The 22,241-nt window shown below is 41.0% G+C and overlaps 1 protein-coding gene across 1 annotated transcript; it reads right to left on the reverse strand.

The window, feature by feature from the left end:
- Positions 1-245: 245 nt before the first annotated feature.
- LOC143010013 (unconventional myosin-VIIb-like) lies at positions 246-22,197 on the reverse strand. The gene is made up of 51 exons (XM_076162120.1): positions 21,852-22,197; positions 20,299-20,416; positions 19,859-19,894; positions 19,539-19,640; positions 18,841-18,993; positions 18,290-18,358; positions 18,078-18,193; positions 17,809-17,936; positions 17,482-17,624; positions 17,091-17,204; positions 16,774-16,927; positions 16,434-16,510; positions 16,203-16,322; positions 15,694-15,836; positions 15,322-15,532; positions 14,948-15,083; positions 14,696-14,862; positions 14,248-14,388; positions 13,479-13,637; positions 13,162-13,254; positions 12,867-12,961; positions 12,625-12,709; positions 12,363-12,464; positions 11,762-11,884; positions 11,399-11,668; positions 11,016-11,261; positions 10,761-10,922; positions 10,264-10,332; positions 10,047-10,177; positions 9,751-9,877; positions 9,253-9,372; positions 8,897-9,070; positions 8,516-8,743; positions 8,219-8,386; positions 7,924-8,041; positions 7,537-7,663; positions 6,862-7,028; positions 6,547-6,728; positions 6,344-6,453; positions 5,989-6,202; positions 5,321-5,478; positions 5,038-5,193; positions 3,286-3,391; positions 2,932-3,045; positions 2,683-2,770; positions 2,495-2,601; positions 2,222-2,407; positions 1,968-2,084; positions 1,794-1,877; positions 1,512-1,631; positions 246-1,407 (listed from the first exon to the last, which is right to left on the reverse strand). The coding sequence occupies exons 3-51, from the start codon at positions 19,868-19,870 to the stop codon at positions 1,315-1,317; spliced, it is 6,585 nt and encodes a 2,194-aa protein (XP_076018235.1). The 5' UTR covers positions 19,871-19,894; positions 20,299-20,416; positions 21,852-22,197; the 3' UTR covers positions 246-1,314.
- Positions 22,198-22,241: the final 44 nt, after the last annotated feature.

Genomic DNA, 22,241 nt, shown 5'->3' on the forward strand with positions numbered 1-22,241 from the left:
AATTCATTTTGGATGAAAATAAACTTACTCTAACACAAGCTGTGAGCTGCGTGTCAACAACTGTGTCTGTGTGTTCTGATATTCCTGGGAATTCTCTTCAAGTTCCCGCAGAGCCTTGATGATAACAGAAACAACCCTCCTAAAGAAATAGACGATGTGTCTGTTTCAAAATCATGTTTGACTTTTAAAGTAAAAAGTAAATCAAATCAAATAATCATTTGATGAAAAGAAAGCACCGTCTATAAGTATGTAAACTGCACAAGTGTCTTTTGTCTGTCACGCTCCTGCTTCCCTTGCAGAGAGATTGCATCAGGAAACAGACTGAGGCACAAACAATCATACTGCACCTCATATGCACCTGCCCATGGTAACCTGATTTTTTGGTCACGCGGTTTCCATGGTAACAGAGCAATAGTCTTGACAGGCAATGAGGCAGGGTTGTATAAGCAGTCTACTACATTACACCCCACACAGACACACAAACACACACACGTGCAAGTTTGTGATATGATTGCAGGAATGAAACTGGAGTTGTGTTATGAGGAAAGGGGCTGACTGGTGACTGGTTATTTAAGCAGTGGTCAGGGCATTCCAGGAGCATCAAATGTCCCACGGAAGGCTGTGGGTGTTGGCTGCCAGTCTGATTTCTGCCCACAGTGTGTGTAGAAAAAGACACAACTGTGGCCTTTCACAATAATGGCATTTAAGTGATAATGTGTTTGAAAATAAGGTGAATTCAGGAGCACAGGCAGAAAAGGTCCATGTCTAAACATAGAATGAGTTCTCAGAGTGAATACTAAAATAGTCCCTAGTAAAACAGTATACACTCAAAGATACTCAACAGAGGTTGCGATGATAAAATACTTTCCACTGAGAACAAATGTTTTCCATTATTTCAGAAATAGATTTGTGCAGCTACCTCATCCTTTCTGACAGCAGACAGCAGTTTTGGAAAGCAACAAAGTGTTATTATATCAAAAATGTAAGGTTTCAACAACAAAAAGAATGTAGTGTAGTGTCCTCATCAAGCTGCTCACATCAAACAGACATTTACTTGTTTTATCACAGAACGTTGTGGGTTCTATTACAACAAAGCTTTAATCAAATGGTCATAGGTTGAGTCACAATTGATGATATAGTAAAGCTAATTTAATTTAATTTAAGTTACACACGTACACACATCTCAATGAATCCTATCCAAACAAAACAGTTCTCACGGTGAAACAGGCAACGAATTGCAAGACACAAACGGAGTGCCATCTGTCTGTATACCCCAAAAACAGTCTAGCGAATCTAATTTTCCTACACGATGCCTCAGGAAAACATGTGGTTCCTGGGTCTAATGTCCTGCCTCTGCCTCTCGTACATCCTAATGTACGATCGGAGAAGATCAACCATGGTTTCACCCTGAAAACAAGAGGAATACATGTCCATATTAACATTGAATTTGGACAACACGGAAAGACAAAAAACATAATCTGTAAGACAAATGACAAAGGTTTAACTTTCACCTGTAAGGTTTCACATGAGAAAATGTTTCCTCTCTCCAGGTTGCCGATGGTCATCTCAAAGAAGTTGTTGCCGCTGTGTGTGCCGGTAATGCGGTTGAATTTGTGCATGACCAGCAACTCCTAAAAGGATTTGTTATTAGGATAAAGCTTTGTTAGCAGACAGGAAGAAATATAACATGATTTAACAAAAGCTGAGAAAAGTTACATGTACATAAAGATAAGATAATAAAGAGCAGAAACAGTTTAAGTTGAGATATTGCATGGTATCAAAAATGTGCAAACCTTTGTTATTGGATTTATTAAGCTGACCCCTAGCTTGCTGACGGCAATCAAAACAGCGCCTGGGTAACTTCGTTCACATGTTTGCTGCAAAGTAAAGTAAGAAGTTGCAGAAGGACATTTTTTCGAATTCCTTCAAATGCCATCTTCTGACGCGGCGTTCATTCAATCACTTACTTTGACTTCAAAGAATGTACAGCCGAATGTGGGCCAGCTGGAGATGGAGCGAAGGAAGGCCACTTTGGCCTCGTCCACGGTCGTCCCACTCTGCTTGTTATAAGAGGAGATGATGTGCTACAAGAGAGACAACATTAATACAACTGTCTTATGCAAAAACCAGAGACAGTGGAGAAAGCTACTTCAATGCTCTTAAATAAGACACCTAAGCATTTTTGTTATTAGTTTGTTTTAATCTTCTCTTCCTCCTCTACCTTCTTCCACTCTTCAGGAAGCATGAGTTTGATCTTGTCTGCTGGAACCAGATCCTTCAGCATTCTGGGGATCATGACAAACTGCGATCTATCGGAGTCCACCTTGATTCTGAAGAGCAGCCCGCCCACGTTGATCATGTCCTCTCTGGTGCAGTTGTGGTAACCACGCAGGTACTTTGGCAGCTCCTAAATGAAGACAGACAGGGTTCCCGTGTCATGATGTGTTTGTTACACGCGTGTATTAAGTGTGTGAAGTGATTGTGAGTTTCATACCTGCGGGAAATGGAAGGCAAGATCTGCCACCAGGTGCTTCCCTGGGCTCACATTGAACCACAGCTTCCTCTTGAAGATCACCAGGTAGGGCAGAGAGGTTAAGACACCTGGGACAAATGACAAATCAATTCATTACACTTAAAGAAAAACACAGGCGTAAAACTGAAGGCGTCGTTGTGGTGAATTACCTTCTTTCCCTTTTTTTACTTTCTTTGGGTTGTCAGAATTTTCCCTTAAACTGTCAAATAAATATTGCTCGTCATCCAAACTCTGGACCTATGGGGGTAAAAATAGGATAGAATTAACATGTAGTCCATTAAAAGGCAAATGTTCTACAATGCTGTGAGTATTTGTGTTTAAGTGCAAAGCAGATTGTGGGTAAAACATCTAGAATTGTGGGTCAACAGTTCTTCTGCAGGAATAAAACAACCCCCCACCTTGTTTGGTGTTTTAAGGTAGAGGCCGTATCCCTCGGCTGAACTCAAATTCATCTGATCAGCGATGATGCAGCACAGGTCGATGATTCTTGTTGTTGATGTGACCTCAAATATCTAAAGTGCAACAACAGGTAAGAGTGGAAACTTAATTTAGACATTAATGTTAAAACATAATAAAATCTGGGCATGTGTTTCCTATAATAAACATGAGTCTTCTGGAATTCTAATAATACAGTAAAATCAAGGGAGCTTTGACTTTAGAAGCGCTGACACAATAAGCTGACCCAACTCATTTCATCAAAAGAGCTAAAAGTGCAGTTAATAGACACTTTGTCTGAGCGTGGAGTGTCTTACATCATTTGTGTCATTTGGAAAGTGGATTTTATGGAAGATCTGCATGCTGTTCTGCTGGATGGCATCCACTTCCACCAGGTGAGGAGGAAGCTTTCTGGGCTGCATGCTGAAAGGAAAAAGTAGTCAACTTCATTTATTGCCGACATGCGCCTCACACACGCACACAGGTAGTGACCAATTCTTTGGTATTAATGCAATAGAGGAAAATGAGCAGTTTTGTATGAAGCAATGATGAAAAATCCCTTTTTATTATTGCGCAAGTCGGATCAGCAGCTACAGGAACCGTTTGATTGAAGTTCCTCCTGGTAGATGGGATTCTACCAGAGGTGCAGTCTGAAGCTCCCATCGACACCAAAATAACGTTAAGTTTGATCAAAGGTGTGAACCAAGAAACACCTCAGGCATAAAACTCCTTCCATTATCTAGATTTTTACCTCGGCTGAGTCATCATATGGTTAAAATGACTAATGTGTGTTTGGTTGTGTGGATCTGAACGATAAAGGAACCACAAAACAAACACAGTATTGATGTGTTTAGTAAAACACCCTGAGCAGGAAACCTCATTAATGAATGACTCATAGGTTAACTAGATGAAAAATAGTCTTTTATGTGAACACTTGTCAATTTTATAAACTACAGATTAGAACAATAATACCTGGAGAACATTTCACATTTTTATAATCATGTGGTAAATGGAAATGACAGTTCCAAACACTCTGACAGCTGATCCAGCTGTGCTGCTGTCATCAGTAAGTGACGCCCCTTCAGATGACGCCTGAGGGGCCAGAACGTTTCATTTCCCTTAAATTGTCATTCTTCAGTCCTCGCGTCTTTTCCTTGCATCTTTACAGAGGAGATGCAAGTGAAATGAGAGAGAACGCAGCACAGGTATAAAAGACAAGTTTCATAAACTTTTCTCCATCCTAAACTGTGAATGATTAAAAAATATGTGAGATAAAAAGATAAGAAGTATCATTGTCTGCGTCTTGAGGTGAAGTAGATTCTGTTTGTTATTATGACTTGGTAGCAATTTATAACACATTTAATGAAATATTAACAAAGAAATAAAGGTAGTTCCAAAGGGTTCACTCAGTTCCTGTACGTAACGTTAACTGCATGCTAGTTTGATAGAGGCAATAGAGGCTTTTATGGGAATACTCTGTTGTAAGAACGCTTTGATCAATAGAATGACACATCTTTCCTGACAAACTTCCAATGTGTCCTGTTGTGTATTTGAGGTGTAAAAGGGAATCATAACATGACTTATGACAGGGCTTTCACTACAATCCTCCATATGATTTCCATATGAACATTGGTGAAATTGTGACATAATTCATGATTTCCCCATAACTTTCCTCATGAAGTCATTTCATTTACATATGCACACATCTTGCAAACCTGTATTTTGTGACGGTTTCCCTTTCTTTGTGTTACTTGTATGTGTGTGCGTTAGATACACGGGCAGACTTATTTCAGAAGTTAAATTATATACATACAGATTTAGGGGCCCTAGGCAAATGCGGCAAAGGGTCCATCTCACTTTTGGTTCTTTTTTACAGGGACAAATAGTAGCCAACTAAATGTTATTCATGTTTTCTGATGACATTAAAGGTTTGTTCACATTGCAGGAGAAAAACACGACTATGTTGACTAAACCTTACCTTGTTTAATGAGTGTGCCTTTGGTTACTGTATTTGCATTCTCTTTCTTTTGTCACGAGATTGTTATCATTCTGTTTGTGTGCAGTCTTACCTGCTCATGGCCTGCAGCCTCACCAAGCAGCCAACAGTCAGTGGATCCCTGCGCCGCGTCTCCAGGAAACGCTGAGTGTGCCTCAGCAAAGTCGGACTGGGCGTGAACAAGCCTGAACAGAGCCACATCAGCTGCCAGCCCCGTTCCATGCTCAACCTGAGGAAGAGAGAGGGAGATGAGGGGAGAGAGGAGGACATTTCAACAGGATAATTATACATCAATCACTGTTTACATAGGGAGGTTAAGATAAGTCTTACATATGTATGGAAAAAAGAAAAAAGACCTGTTGTTGTTGCTGGTCAGTTGTCTCATAATCTGGCAGTAGATCTCATCCTGCAGAGCTTCATGCTGGGTGGCCGGACCGAAGATCTGGTCAGTCAGCTCCACAGGACTGCGGACATGTTTGATGGGGTAATCTCCCATATACTTCAGGATAGGTAGCAGCCAAGGTTAAGGACTCACACAACTCAAAATGACAGTGTACTGCAGAGAAAAGTTAACACCTTTAAGGGTACAGATCACACAGGAGATGGGGGCTTTGGAATTCACAAAACCGTGAACTATTAAGATGAGTTACTGACCAGTAGTCTCAAATGATTCGTATTTATCAATTTATCTATCAACAGAATTGTATTTGTATAGCATGTTTCCTAATTAAGATGCAACTCAAAGTGCTTAGCAGAGATTTGTGATAGACAACAAACAGGATCAGCCATAAAAATAGGGAATAAACAAACGGTAAACAAAGTCCATGAGACCACTGAGACCAATGTGTGTGTAAAGATAAAAGCAGAGGAAACCTAAAATACAACAAAACATGACAAGCAATAAAAAAAGAATAAGATGTCAGATAAAATTGGGGGAAAATAAAAAAAAGTCAGCAAAAAGTAATTAAAAATGTATAAATATATATTAAAGCAAATTTAAAAAGCAGCTTTTATTTTTCCTCACCAGACACGAAAGCGTTGGAATAAAGTTTAGCAGGGATGTGTGAATATCAGTTAGAAGGATATCAGTGAAGGCGTTGCAGGCCAAGTAGTTGAGGTCAGAGTTGCGCACCAGGCTCTGAAGCAACGGCTGTTTGAGAGTTTCTCTGCCACAAGCCCACAGCCGCTCCCTGGTGGCCCCTCTGGCTCCATGACGGCCACCATCTTTACTTGGTTGCCTGTTAGGGAAGCAGTTATAAGAAGATAAGTCTTCTGTTGTGTTTCAAACCCGTCCGATGTTAGATTATTACAAATACATGCGACTTCAGATTACTTGGTGTATGGCAATAACAACCCAGTGACTAATAAAACAAGATTACCTAAAGTGCTCCATTGAAAACTCTTTTAAAGAAACAGTCGCTAGTGCTTCTTCTCTCTTTGGGGCACTTTGTGTTGATGAGGGTATCCCCTTGTGTGGACTGAGGAGATCCTGTTGGGTTGGAGGCAATTTCATCAGTTAATTCATTTTCATCTTTGCCCAAAACAACCCTCTCTCTGTGTGCGGATGTAAAGATAACTATACCATTGCCATATCACTGGGCCTGCTGAGAGTTGGAAGAAATTCCACCGAATCCGAATAGACAGAACCGAGGATACATGTCCGCTCATTGGTTGCTTTGATAAAATTCTGGTCCGGGGTATATTCTTCATCTTTCACCACCACCAGCAGGTCACCTCGTTTACAAACCAGGAACATGGGGTCATCTGTGAGGAAGACAGAGAAGACAGAAGAAAGATGAGTGCCTTTTTGGGACATAAAGATATGTGCTTATGTAGAGCGGCAAGAAAGGATGGAAAATGCCTGCTATGAATGCGAGACTACATGCTTGTCCTGTACCTGGTTTGTTGATGTCCTGCCGGGCCATTGCGTACACTGAGCGCTCCTTTAGCCCCTGTATGTTTCTCTCTATAAATGCAGCCAAGTCTGCCGCATCCACACACTTCAGGGTATAATCTCCTCTGACTGTGCCCAGACTCACTGATAGGCCATTGGATCTGACGTCACTGCAAAGGTCATAGGGTTCATAAGCTTCGGTTTTATTATTATTATTATTATACATTTAATAGGACAAAGTGCCTGAAAATAAAACCAAAATGATAATGTCAACCGTACAAGACTAAATATTGAGCAAAGTAAAACAACCTAAAGAGAAAGAGAGAGAGAGAGAAGGCCAGGGTCAATTTATCATTATTATTGTCAGGATATAAAAGTGAGATTTATGAGATGAACTGCAGAATTAGCCAGTCTGGGCTCCTCAGGCAGGTCAGTCAAATGTTTAAAAGCTCTGATGGCAAAAGCCCAATCTGATGGTGCAATGAGTAGATTAGATGGTCAGAGGAGGCTGAGAACAAGGATCAGTATATCAGTACATTTACTGCAAAGGCTCATCAATGTCAGTAGAAAGTCACTGAGGATAGAGTGATGCAGAGTTTACACTGTGGTGGCCAAATGAAAGTGATACATTCAAAATGGAAGAACGGTTCAAAATGCTCTCATGTTTTATAAGTTTACCTCATCAGCTGGACGTCTTTCACCTCGAGGAAAGGAAACTCAACCAGGGTCACGTCTTTTCCATCCATAAAGAGGATTCCGTTCCAGTTTACAGCCACGATGAATCTGCTTTTGGGCAATGCAGGTCCTGAGGATAGAAATGATGGATTATAAAGGGTTTGCTATTTGACTGGCTATAGATTTTCATGAAATCATTGGAAATGGGCTGTTCTGCAAAGCCTAGTTGCCCAGCAATGGAAAACAAACAGTTGACACTTTTTTCAAGCATAAATAAAGCATGAATCAAACCCATTTTGAGATAAGGCATAGAAATATGAAGCCACATTAACACAAGCAATGGGAACTCTGAACTGTGAAGTCGGGAGTCTTTTATGTCTTATGCCTGACCTGACGTCATTGTGACTTCATAAAACTTGGAGAAGTATATGGGCCATGTCTCTCGGGCACAGTCAACCAGTTCCCCTTTAACGCTGTCTGCACTCTTCTTCCCATTGATGTAAGGACCCTGTGGAATCAGAATACAACAATTATCCAGAGGGGACTTCCTATACGTGTGCTATTTTACAAAATACATTGTCTAGATACGCTGATATACACACACAATTATACATGTACACTTGAAAATGCACGGATTGCACATCCTCTTCTATCCTGTGGTTTGGCTGTGTGGCCCTGACCGTACCTGCAGGTGTGCATCGGTGATGAGTTGGACCCATTTACTCAGAGATTTGTTCTCAATAAGCGAAGTGTTGATGCACTCCTTGACCACTTTGTGGGCATTCTCCGTGCTGTGTTCAGAGCCAAACTGGATGTAATAGTGCTTTGCTGCCAGCTGGACATATTCATCCTCCTGAGAAACAGACAGAAACACAACAGGTTTGTAGTAAAAAGCTGAATATTAGACAATTTAATGTATTTTCATAGCCATATATGTAAAATATGTGGATAAAAATGCACGTGTTTGAGTGCAGAGCCTCACCTTCTCACAGGTATAGTCTCCAGACTTGATTCCCTTGATGACCTGCTTGTAGATTAGATCTGTGCTGACAGGGTCTTTGGAGCAGTCATGCCAGGGTGTAAAAAGCTCCTTGCTGATGCTGAATTTCCAGCGGGCATCCTGCTCCTGCTTACCCTGCCTCCTCATCTCTTGTTCACACTGAGACACTGCATCCATCACATGCCTCCCAGAGCTGCCCAGAGACCAGAGCTAGAGACAACAGTGATCAAAAACATGTCTTCCAGGGCTGTTCAGTATCTATGGGTTTTGTTTTACTGACTGCATTTCTATGAGGGTCACCCTTGGTTTTTGCCAATTGTTCAAAACAACATTTTGGAACAATAAAAAGTCCTTGAAGTTCACCTTCTCATGGAGTTTGATGTAGAGAGAGAATCCATATATGTCTTTCAGATGAATCTTGTCAGCCATAGCTTGGCAGATTTCAGCAGAGGTGCTGGCTGAGTCCATAGGCAGACTGATTGTCTGTCCGTCTGTCAGAGTCACAGAAATGTCTATGGGCTCCCTGGACCTGGCAGCCTGTCAGCGGGCAGAATGAAAAGCATGCTAATCATGTGGAATCTCATAGCAGAATGATAGGTGGAATACTACTCTCAAGTGTCTCTTTCCTGAAACAGATGCTTAATGACCAGAGAAAATCTTTTCCAACAAAACAAAAACACAGGGTCTGTTTTATTATAGAGCAGGTCCAGTGTTTCTACCTGAAGCTCGATCCAACAGGGCGGTTCTTTTCTTTCTCCATTTGCTTTTATACGTCTGAGGCGCTCAGTACAGTAAGCTCCATACCCGTCTGGCCCTCTGCGGAGGAAACTCTCCAAATACTGCAAGAATGGAAAAGAATATGGAAAATTATAATGAAATCACAACAAACAAAAACAACTAATTCATCTCCTACGACTGGTAATTAACAAATTGAGAACTTCATAATGGTTTCAATGTTTCATCAACATTGCTAAGCTGTAAAAACTGTTAATAATATAGAAAGTGCAAACTGAGAATTAATTTGCACCATTACACAAGATACAGTTACAATGTTATAGCTTTAAATACAATTCAGTCAACAGAATATCAGTATCATCATCACAAGACACTTTTATTTGATTTAATAACACACACAAAACATACATAAATGCAGTATCAATATAAATGTACATCAAGTCTATCATTTCCAATAGACAGTATTTTGACTACAGACTGACCTTCATGTAATCTTTTGAAGGAGGGAAGACCCCGAGACAAATGGAGAGGAGGATCCAGCCTTGCTGACGGCTCGACTTGTTCTTATTGTTCACCAGCTGCTTACAGATCTGACAGTAAACCTCATCCCTGTTCAGTGCAAAAACATGTGAGGACAGTAGAAACCAGAACAGGCCGTCTATACCAGAACCTTAGGATTTAGTGCACACTTCTATCTGACATAGACTTAAATGTGTTATTTTACACTTATCACTGATGTGCCATAATATCATATCATATTAAATTCAAATCGTTTAACCTTATGTCTGGTCTGGACAAAGCGTATCCAACAATAATGTGCAGTTTTTCCAGGGAGGAAAGTGGCCGATCCAGTGTGGGACCCTCTCCGATCAAAATGTCGTCGTCGTCGTCTTCTGGAAATTCCTCAGGCTGGTGAAAACAACAATAATTAACACATTTACATCAACACAGGTGAATGTGTTAATGTATAACAGTATACCAATATCAGGGCTTACCTCCTCTGGAATAGTAGAAGCTCTTCTGTTTCCACCTCCAAATTTTTTCTTGTTCTTCCTCAGGATTTTCTTTTTAAAATACACACAATTATTAGTGATTAAAAGAAACGTGTTTTGCATTCAGCTGTTGGTCTGAATGACACAGCATAAACAGAAACCCAGCCATATAAGTAATAGTAGGCCAATATAATAATTTGCTATCACTGCTTGTTTATGGATGACCTTTGAGTTACATTTTGACATCTATCTATCCCTTTTACATCACTTAGCTGGGTCTGGGTCTGGGTCTGTCCCTAACCTATGCCACAAACCCCAGCTCTACAAGTGGATTCCATAACTGTTTCCAAGATAGATGGTATCAATGATCCCTCCAGCATATTCTAGGACGACTCACAGTATTCTGATTAGATGCCTCCCAGTGAATGTTGCTTTGGCTTCATTCAAAACATCTCAAAAGAGAGAGAGTATGACAACAAAATGTAACACTTCTGCTTTACCTGGTCGAGTCCCACCAGGTTGCTCAGTCTCCTTCCCTGCTTCTGAGCCAAATAACGGTTAATGGGGCTGGATGCTAAGCTGATGGACTGACGCGACGAGGTCTTTGGTTCTGAAACATCCTCCATAAAACGTAGGATCATCCACCATACAGTGAGACATGCCTGGAGAAGAGACAGAGAAGAAACCAATGTGAGCTCTGGTAAGAGAAATTGTTTAGTCCAGAAATCAAACTCTTTTTCTCTCTGTACTCTCACCAGTGTGTCACCCTCGTCTTCGTGTTGAAGAAGGGGTTGCGTAAGTCTCTGGGTGATGTGGGTGTGGGTAGCGTTGCCCTGGAAGTGATATTGGCCGAATGCATATTCATCCTTGCTATCATCATACTCGAAGTACTCCTCCTCTGGGAGTACAGGTGAAGTTGTAGAGGTCAAGACTGAGGCTGGAGATTCTGGCTCTGAGTCCTCGCTAGCGGTTTCCTCCACCGGCTGTAGCGTCCTCCTCCGCTTTTTCAAGTTAAAATAAAATTTACAGTATCAAGTATGACAAACTCAACGCCATTTCATGTAGGCTAATTCAAAAAATATAAAATATATATATATAATACATATATATATATAATATAAAGAACATATTGACTAACCTGAAAGTCCTCTGGTGGTGATGCTTGCGGTTCTTCCACTGGCGAGGCAGGTGCAGGGAGGAAGTCGAAAAAGTTATCCACTAAACATTGCTCAGTGATTGGCTCAGGCTCCTCAGTGATTGGCTCAGGCTCCTCAGTGATTGGCTCAGGCTCCTCAGTGTTTTGCTGTAAGTTGGCTAAAGCCAATACCAGTTGCTGCCCTAAAGCATTGTTGTCCTGGGCCTCATCCGTTTGATCTGAAATGGAGCTTTGTTGGGGGATCGGGAGTGGCTGGACAGAAGATGATGGGGGGAGAGAAAAGGTGTCATACACAGTTTCAAACACTTCAAATTGAGTCCTGGTGTTTCAATTTGCCAGACTTACTTTTACATCAGCCCTCCTTCTTACAGCTAATCTCCTGGCCTGGAGTCCTCTAATTTGAGCCTGTAGCAATATGGCTGCGTCTCTCCTCTGCTTCCAGGTCTTCCGCGCCTGATAGCCTCGCATCTACAGTATATCAGTCACTATGAAGTTAAAGCTTTCATTCTACTCAGATTAAAGACATGATGCCAAACATAAAGTCAACAGATAGATGCATCGTTATTCTTATAAATTTGGCTTTGAGCATTTTTTTGGGCAGGATGACAAATTTTATTTTGTGAAAATCTTGAAATGTTTGCCAAGCCTGTTGACAAAACACCACATAGCCATTTACAAGCTGTTGTTCGTCAGTGGAGTGGAGGCATTTTCTGGCATATTTTCTGGCATATTTCCCCACAGCTTTTAGAATTTTCAAAAAAAACAGTCAGAGTAGAAACAATAATACAACAGCATTTAGAAATGTCATAGGAACGTTTATGAGAAGTGTAATTTTTAGGGGTTAGGGTATAGATCAGGAAATTTGCAATATGAAAAAGCCAAATTCAATGAAAAGTAAATGACTCCACACTCCAGAAGGATAAACAAATGTATCTATATCTCTTGCCTGCTTCTGGATGGTGATTGCTGCTTCTCGCTTTTTGTTGTATTGAAACTGCAGCTGCCGAGCCCGGATCCTTGATGCTAGCCGATCAAAGCCATGCCGAACCTATTAGGAGCAAAAGAAAGAACAAGGTAGCTGAGAGGCAAGCTTATCTCCTTTATGCATCCTTTTTCTCAGGAGATGTTATCAAAGTAACTTAAGTGGTTCATAATGAGCTCTTAGTTATTTAGACATAAGGAAATGTTAAGTTGTGATTGCAACAGACCTTCCTTTGGTATATCTTTTCCCTGTGAGCTCTCCAGTGTTTCTGCAGCACCACAGCTGCTCTCCGCTTACTCACAAAGCTTTTTCTACAAAGAGAGGTAAGGCAAAGTTCATCATTAAGCATCTGCTGTCAATCGCTTCTGCTTTCAGTCATTTCCTTGTACCTAAGTATTCATATTTCATACTGTGTATTTCCTCATCAGCTCTGTCTCTTTTCTCAGTTATGTTTTTAAGATACTGCACCTGTCCTTGATAGCCAACATGACTCTCTGGATCACACGAGCCGTCCTGCTGAGTTCCTCTTCCCTCACTCGTTCCAAGACAGCATCATGGACGTCCTGAAAGAAGGTAGGAAGTGAAACATTTTATTTTCTAGATATGTACAGAATTAAGTATACATAAATATACATATATTGTCACAGACATTACATTTCAAAAATGACTACAGCTGGTGGTGGAGATCTCAAGCGTAAATGTTAAAACACTCCTCATATACTGACTCAAAACTATGCAGTGCTATATTGGTAAGTATTTGCACCTTCAAGAAAATTTTGGTCCTCCCCATTTTCCACTTGTCATCTGCCATGATCATAGCCTTACAGATGGCATCACAACAGGCTGCAGCCGTTTCCTGAAGAGACAAACAGTCAGAAATATGGAATGTAGGCTGATGACAAACCAATGTACATGTATGCCAGGAGAAAGTGAAAAATAAGAAATCCATCCAGTTCTCGAAAAGTCCTTCATAATCTATTTTTGAGCAACATTACAACATGACATTCTAGGGTTCTCCAACTGATTTCATGCACATTTAAATGTATAAGCAATGGAAAATAACTCCACATGATGTCTTACAGTGTTAGGGTCACAGACAGTTGTCCTAAGGAGCACCCTGTAACGTTTCAGGAATTCCTCAAAGCTATGGCGGATGGGGAATCCCAGCTTCCGGATCCGAATAGTGTCCATCATGCCGGAATAGCTCAGCTGACGCATGCACAGCTCTCTGTCAAAGACCTGGAGGAGACCAGACAAAAAAAAGGAGAATATGCAATCTATGTGGGCAAAATGAAACAGTGAAATGAAAGTTATGAAAGTTACAGGGAAAGAAAATCTTTGCTAGGAAAGAAAATCATCTTGAGTTATCAAGGTTCTTGTCAGTTACTCAGTAAATAAACAGAAATGCTGTTTCAAAGCATCATCAGTTTTCATCTTCAAGGTTTGACAGATATAAGGGGAAAACTTTGTCATATTTCTGCCAACATATTTTTTCAGGACTTTTGCCCTTGAGTTCTTCCCAACTTGGAGAGACCAATTCCACTTGCTCTGCAGTAACGGCTTGATCCTACTGTCAGCCCACAGGAGGCTTCCTCTGTCAGCACCTGCCTCTTTTCATTTGCAAGTGACTTCCCTGGGAGGAAGGGGAAGTTAACCCTCGCCCAGTATGAGAAACTAGTGGTTCTTTTCCAGCTTCCAGCCCATAGACACTCCCGTCAAACACATAATTCAATCAAAAGTACTACAAACATGATTTCCCAGTCTGATACTTTGATATTGATACAGCAAATGTGCAAAATCATATCACATTTTAAAGTGCTTGTACTGTATTTGCAGTCGTGTCATTCACCTCAGACTGTTTTTCATTGTTGGGTTTGAAGCAGCGGATGAAGAAGGGCTGGCAGGCAGACAGAGCCTTCATCAGGGAGTCCAGGGACTTGCGAAACTGACCGCTCAGCGTGGGCACTTGCTTCCGGGTCTCACTCTGAGCCTGCATGGTAGATAAAGATACAGCTCAGCATCAAAAAGAGTACAGCATCACTAACAAACCATCCATGTGTCCAAATAGGCACTGCAGACAGCTTCACATACGCAGTTGTTAGCGTTACAGGCATTGTACCTTAACTGTCAACTTCACTTAAATGTCAATGGGTGATTACAAACACCCATCAAATGCATACAGAAAAGTATGTTTTGGCTGCTATGACAATTTAAAGAGACATGTTAGGCCTTGGTGGAGGTTTGCGCTCTGTCTTGTCACTTGTTTACTCCATTACTCAAAAGAACCACTTTCATACCCTTAGAGTGCTCTTTGGTGTCAGTATGATCCTACTGTTGCCTGTAACCTTCAGCACATTGGTTGAAAGGTCAGACTCGAATATCTGACGAAGTAGCTTATTGGTGGACGTGTCAACCATCTTGATTATGTCAGGGCTGAGAGCATCTCTGTTCTTCTCTAGGAATCCTTGGTGGAACAGGAAAAAAAAATTAAGGGTAATCTAACACCATAACATTTAGTCTCTTCAAATAATTTTACTTTGTTCTTGTACCTTTGGTTTCATAGGAAACCATACCAGCAAAATGGCAAATCCCAAAGAATGTGTTGCGTTCACTCCTGGAGTCAACATAGATGTTGTTTGCTTTGTGCTGCTGGTTCATCTTGCTCAGCAAAGTGATGTCTGAACCCTGTGAGCAACAGAAACAACAATCAGTCAGATCACATATTATTCTACCATGTTTACAAAAAACTGGAAAACGTGAAAATATCTATGAAACATGTTGAAACACTGAATAAAACATTTGTCACCTGACGTCGTGACACAACTGTGAATTTTCCAGAAAAATGTCACCAACGTTGACAAATGTCACAGATATTACATTATAATGTTCAAATCAATAAAACAGCAACATAGCCTGACAGCACCTTTGGAAAATGGCTCTCTTCGTCAATGAGGGCAAGCAGGTTGCATGGTTTCCCAGCCAGGAGATCCAGGATGTTCCGATTGTCATCAAAAGTGATGTTGTTCCAAACAATGTCCTCTTTCAGGTACTCGGCCTGCTCTTGTTTGAAGATGTGACCAACGAAGAACTGCTGCAGCTTCTCATTGGCAAAATTAATGCAAAGCTGCTCAAAACTGTAAAAGAACAAAGTGATATTTGATCATTTATTACAATGATGAGTTTACATTTACATAATCAATGTACCAATTATGTAAAAACATGCTGATCAAAGAGAGAACACTGACAATGATCTATTGCGAGTTGCCTTCAGGTTGTATTGGAGAAATTGCCTAACCTGTTTGTGTTGAAGTTCTCAAAGCCAAAGATATCCAGCAGGCCAATGGACTGAAAGGATGATTTTGGGTTGTTGGCCAACTTCTGATGGATGACACTATTGATTTTCCCAACAATCCATATGAACAGCTTATTGTAGATCGCCTGAGAGATAAGCAACAAATCACAAGTTATCTTTGTGTTGGGATGACAAATATAAACTGAAGTAGTCATGGTATTTATTTTAGTATTTGTTATAGCAGAACTAGCAGTAGCATTGGACATCCCTATAGCAGTAGTCATAGTCATAGCAGCAGTAGCAAGAGCAGTAGCAGAACCAGTAATAGGAGTAGGAGAGGGAGTTACGGCAACAATAAAAGCAGAAGCAGCATTATTATTGTAATAGTAACAGCAGTAGAAGTACTTTTTACTGTCTGTCCTTGCACCATGGTCCAAAAACAGAGTTTACAGGGTAATTCCACTCTATGCTTAGTCGGTGGCGACGCAGCAGTAAACGACACGTTTTATTACCTTGAGGAAAGCATCTCTACAGTCAGAGGCCTGTTCAGAGCTGAGGGGTTTGGTCACCCTCTCTCTGTTGGTCAGAAAGGAACGATGGGTCAAACTTGTTGCCAAGGATGAACTCTGTACCTGTAGGAGAAGATACAAGACTTTATTGTCATCATTTAATGTTTAGGGATGATAAATGAATAATGGATGGATGAATGGACAGAATCATGTAGTAGTGCTTGAATGAAATACCTGCAGCAGACTGGCCGCAAAGCTGAAGTGTTCTGACTTGGTGACACCACTGCTTTCCATGTTATCCAGCATGGTGGCTGGTGGGGTACAAATAATACAATATTAGCTTGTATAAGCACTCAATTACTTTGTTCACATCAATCACTATGACCAGTTGCCTCCCTTGACGTTATAGTATAAGTTATCCTGCACTGACATACTCAACAAACCTCTAAGAAGAGTCTTGGTGAAAGTCTTGGTCGAGTGGGTGATTAATCAGACAGAATACACCTTGTGGGAGTTCCACTGGGCTTTTGCACTACATGAAATCAAACCTACTATAGAGATTGCGTACTCTAACCTTGGAAGCAGACATTCCCCATGTGTAATATGGCTGCCAACAGCTTGAGGATTTCCTGCCACTGGTTTTCTGGGAAGTTCAGGATCTTCAGAGCAGAACAAATGCGTTTGTAGGATTCAGCATCATTGCAGCCTTCACACTTGATACAGTCACCCTACAGGAAAGGAGAGGCAAACATGCAATATGACATTTTAGGGGATATTTTGAGGAAGTGGTTAGTTATAATCAGTCAATACTTCCATTAATAAACTGTTTATATTTCAGTCATAATTGTAAGGAAAATGTAAGCGTACCAAAATGAGCTGCTATTGTAATACCTTTGTTAGGAAGTTGTATTCGTTGGCATCTCCGAGATTCAGTTGCTTCTTTTCCTTTGCCGTGACTCCTGACAGCATGCAGTAAAACATGTGATAGTTACGTTCCTCCTGGGCCTGGAGGTGTGGAGAAAGAATCAACATGATTGCTGCTCCATGACAGAAATGTTGGCACAGCTGATGGCTTGTGGCTTCTATATTTTTTACTCCTCACTAGAGCTTAATTGTGATGACGGGCAATAATATTGGTCTGGGCAGGAAATTTGGAGCTTGTCTTCCATGTTAACAATGAGAGCATGTTTATTCTAAAAGCCTTGCAATATCCGTTTACTGGTAGGTTTATTGGTCTCTGTTATAGAGTTGCTCTATGAAGAGATAGGGAGGACTGCCTCACTTGATGGCAGACACGAGACTTCTCCAGCAGATACTGCTCCACGTGAGCACCTTCAATCACTCCGTCCTTGTTGAAGAAGATCTCCAAATATTTCCCAAAGCGGCTGGAGTTGTTGTTGTGAATGGTTTTGGCATTCCCAAAAGCTACATGAGGGAATAATACAAATGATAAACTTTCAACCACTATTCAACGGTGCTTCAAATGTATTTCAAAATGAATTATTACTATTACAATTACTGTTACACATTTTCTGCTTCTGGTTTGTATGTGTGCATTTCTCGTTTTGTTAAAATGCTTTGATAGAGTGGCGTTCTCATGTTAAAGTACCCTCTAAAATGGGGTTGGACTCCAGGATCTGCTGTTCAATCTGCTGTTCGGAGAGTTGACCACTGACTGCTGCCAGGTACTTCAGGAGGAGCTTAGTGCTCTCTGTTTTCCCCGCTCCTGACTCCCCACTGGAAAAAAAGAGAGAGAGAGAGTGAGAGAGATTATGTAAAAGTCATGCATTATGTAATTTAGTTTGAATTTTCTCGGAATGTCTGTAGGCGAACATAGTCGTTTAATCTTTAATCTCTTAATTCTAAACCAGTCCTGACCTGATGATGCAGCACTGGTCCCTATGGTAACGTGTCATGTTATAGTAACAGGTGTCAGCAATGGCAAAGATGTGAGGAGGGAGTTCCCCAAGCTTCCGACCGTGATACAGCTGCACCTGAAGGACAACAGGAAAAAAACACATGTGACACATCCTCGGCATTTCAGGCTGAAAACTCTCCTAAGTGTGTGATAAATGTTTAGGCAGCCTCACCTGCTCAGCTGAGTAGATGGGATACTCCTTGTAGGGGTTCACTGCCACCAGCACAGAGCCAGTGTAAGTCTGAACAGAACAGAGAAAAGGTTTAGGACTGATAAGTTATTAGAGCTTAAAAAATTGATTTACCATTTTCAACAACAATGCTCGCATGACTTTACAATGTTATGAAACAGACAAAAAATATCACATTTAAAAAGCTGGAACCAGCAATTAATCTGATGTTAAATTATTACATTTGTTGCAGATGTATTTTTTGTTTATAATTAAGTAAAAAACAAGAGTTTGCACCTTAATAATTCAGTTCACATGCTTTACAGGCTCTACAAATGCGCCTGTAAATCAGTGCAGTGATTCTTTTCCTGCTCAATTCCAATGCAAATCACCTTGTTTAGACTTCATACCGTTTCTGAATCTAATGATATCCTGAAACACGTGAAGTAATTTCCCGTAATTCAAGATACTGTCACTCCAGGAAGTTTGCACCGGGAAATAGTGACTGCAGATTGTGTTTTATATGCAGCATGCGTGTTGGTGAGTTGTCCTACATAGATGTTGCCTTGTTTGTGCCGGAGCCGCAGGTTTCGGAGGAGGCCGGCCTCGGTCAGGTCCCCCAGTTGGATCATGTCGTCCACCCCCTCCACTGATGTAGGGTGCATGACCCTGAGAGAGGCCTCTTGCTCTTGGGACAGAATGTATTCCTGGGAGAGATTGAAGTTTGAAGTCAAGCTAAAGGTGTATAGTAGCAGTTCACAAGCCCATGGGCACTGCATTTCTCCGTCTCCCTTTCCTTTATTCTCAACTAAATCAGATATCACTTCTTGGCCCCCCTACTGTCTGCCAAGGGGGGGGGGGGGGGGGGCATGTGCTATATCCATGACACGCAATGCCACAACACATGTCTTTTCACCTGCGGGAGTCGGTCAGCCTTCCCAGGTGCCCATGACACAGGTAACACTCAGGAGGATCACACAATCCCCTCCAGACTCTCCCTAACTACCCAGTAGGCGTCACTGCCTGCTTCCCAAACATGAACATCGACAATTGCTTCCATATGACCATCAGGTGTTTTCATTTCAGCAAAATAATGTGTGGGTTAAGCAGGAGGAGATACAGTAAAACATGTGCGGTACTGAGGTAGACGAGTCGAGACGACCACAAGTGTAAGAAATGCACTTAACAGGATTCTAATTGAGAATAACACTCGCACTTCTGCAAAAATTTTAATGAAAATAGAAAAGTTTACCTTTCCCTCATCGTCCAACAGTAAACGATGACCAGACGCCGTTACTTTGACCCTTGCTCCAATGGGCACGCCAATAGCCGTGTCCACCCACACCCACTCGCCCTGAAAACACAAAAGGGTAAATTAGAAGGTAAAAATGTGGCTGGTATTGTTACTGAATGAATAACTAAAACAGTTCAGTGGGTACAATTGCATTTTGTTCTAGTGTTATACGATACAGAATTATCACTACCAGGAACACTTGTTAGTGAATAAACAGCAGTGCTTCCTGGCAACCAATAATCTACCCAATAAAATCTGCTCCCATAATCTAGCTTTACCTTTCTCAGCATCACCAGCTTGTAGTGTTCCTACTTCTTGAACAAGGAAATCACCAGGAAGTGTCGGTCAATTTCCAAGAATCGCCCAGAGGGAAAGATTATACACACAGCTTTATACTGTTAGTTCAGTTAAAATAACCAGCAACAAAGACGAAGACTAACTTTGACAAATTGGGACTAAATTTGTCTAAAGAACAGGAATTTGACATTTTGTGACTTCAGCATTACACCATTGTATCTCAAATCAAAAAATAGTTTGGCACAGTTTTAATGTATTTTTCAAATCTATGGGTTAAACATATACACAAAGGTCAGTCTTCATAAGAAGTCAGATAGCCGGTGTGACACAGAAAAAACAGATTTGAGGAGCTAGAACCTGTATAATTCTGAGTCCACTCTTCTGTACAGTAAATACACAAATAAATAATTAGATATCTTACCTGACGATCCTTTTCGTGGGCCTCATTCAATACCCACTCTTTCTGTTCGCCGTAGAGCTCTTGCCAGCCTTGATGCCTGCTCGAATAACACTTTACGAGGTAGGAAGCAACCTTACACCTGGGAGATTAATTTTATGGCAGTTTGACTTTGAACTTACATGGCAAGGAGCAGGAGGAGGCGATACCACTCAGTCACGCGGGGTGAATATCCGTCATGTCATTAAGCAACACTCAAGCAGTTGTTGTCAAGCAGAAGTCGTAATTTTTTTCGGCCATTTACGTCGGGTCATGGTCAGTGACATCACACTTTGTAAGCTGTTCATTTATCAGGGACTGCAGGGCTTTAAATGGACCGCTATGGATCCATGTTGCCATTTCTTCGACAGGACAGATACACGTTACTGCAAGCCAAAATAAAAGCCAAACCCATCTTCTGGATTCCCAAATGGAAGTGTGCATGTAAATCTCATCACAACATTCTCCCTCCGAAATCAGGTTATGGGTCAACATTTTACGAGCTGCAAACTGAGGCGAGAGGGCACCAGAGAGCAATCCATGAAAGAATACAGATGTTTCCAGGTCGGAGGTCATAGGAAAACGCTTTCTGATATTTGTATTTAACATAACTTCATTCATGCAGAAGAGCTTTTATAGGCATTTCCATTTGCTCTGTGGATCCTTAAGGGTTTGTTCGAAGCCCACCTTGGGTGCTTAAGATGAATTTTAGATATTTATATGAATACTTGTATGATTACTGCTCTCTTGTGAATACAACTATGAATACTCCATGTAATAAAAATCCTCTAACTTGACCTGCTGATAAACAATGACCGAGAAGATAGGAATCATTGGACAGTAAGCATTATAACATATTACACAGTGCTTTCCATGCATAACCTTGGTGCAGCTTCACCGTGGTCAAACAGTGAAGTGAGGTAATTATGTCCTTTGGACCTTGCTTGCGTAAACCACAAGAGAAACATCTCATGGGTTGTCCCGGCAATAAAGCTGTAAACGCAGATTAAACTAATCGTCTGTGAATGTAAAGACGACATTCATACCATTTGATTATCACCTGCTTATCATTGACTTACTTGTTTTAATGCAGGGAGTTTACAGAAGAGTGCTATCTCATGAGTTTCAGCACCAGTAATCTACACGTCTAAATGTATTGTTGGTTACTGGAACAGTGCGCCTTGCTTTTCCCGATTCCACCCGCTCCACAATATTACACTGCTGCTAATGTAAGGGACACATACTATACGCAATATTATTTCATTTTGAAGTGGATTATAGTAGAGGGTTTGTGTTGAACATGGCTAAGGTTGCAAAACACGAGGTTTGTCAAACCCTGGCAGTGTAATGATGTGACTAATGTGTTACTCACAAAACAGGTTTAGTTTCATTTTAACACAGATACCAACACTGATCGTGCATACTACTTCTAAAACATAGTGCCCATTCACTTATTACCCTATTAGTATCTGAACCCCTGTGAAACACATCAAAACTGAAAGGACCGCCCTGGACTCCACAGCTTTTGTTTTGCTTACATCGGGGAGTGTTGCACTGTTTTATCTCATCCTGATTATTGGCTATGTTCTTAGTGACGCCATGGAAAAAGTCAAGGTGTGGTAGCGTGTTTTTATCTTCGATAACATGTAGGTTGCAATAATTCCACATTCAAGAAAAAAAACAAAAACAGAATGTTAAATTTGGAGTGAAACCAATTCTTGTAATGGCTTATGTTTTCTTGTGAAAGGGTGTGTCCTCATAAAGACGTTATCTATGACATACAGACAACAGGCTCCACCACTGTGTGCGTTTGCGTTTCAATAATTATACACTCCTTGGTGATTATCAGTTTGTTCCCTGAATCAACATGTTGAGTGGGTGACAGTTGTGTATATTAAATATTTCACTGTGTTGTGTTCAACTTTACT

Source organism: Genypterus blacodes, unplaced genomic scaffold (genome assembly GCF_046128005.1).
Source record: "Genypterus blacodes isolate CSIRO-AG114 ecotype Tasmania unplaced genomic scaffold, CSIRO-AGI_Gbla_v1 ptg000120l_1, whole genome shotgun sequence".
NCBI classification, from domain to species: domain Eukaryota; kingdom Metazoa; phylum Chordata; class Actinopteri; order Ophidiiformes; family Ophidiidae; genus Genypterus; species Genypterus blacodes.

Excerpts from the sequence above, each read along its gene's own strand:
- LOC143010013 (XM_076162120.1), bottom strand. Across the intron at positions 12,465-12,624 it reads AAAAGATATACCAAAGGAAG|GTTCGGCATGGCTTTGATCG; the intron begins GTCTGTTGCAAT and ends TGCTCCTAATAG. Across the intron at positions 5,194-5,320 it reads CTGACCAGCAACAACAACAG|GTTGAGCATGGAACGGGGCT; the intron begins GTCTTTTTTCTT and ends TCTCTTCCTCAG.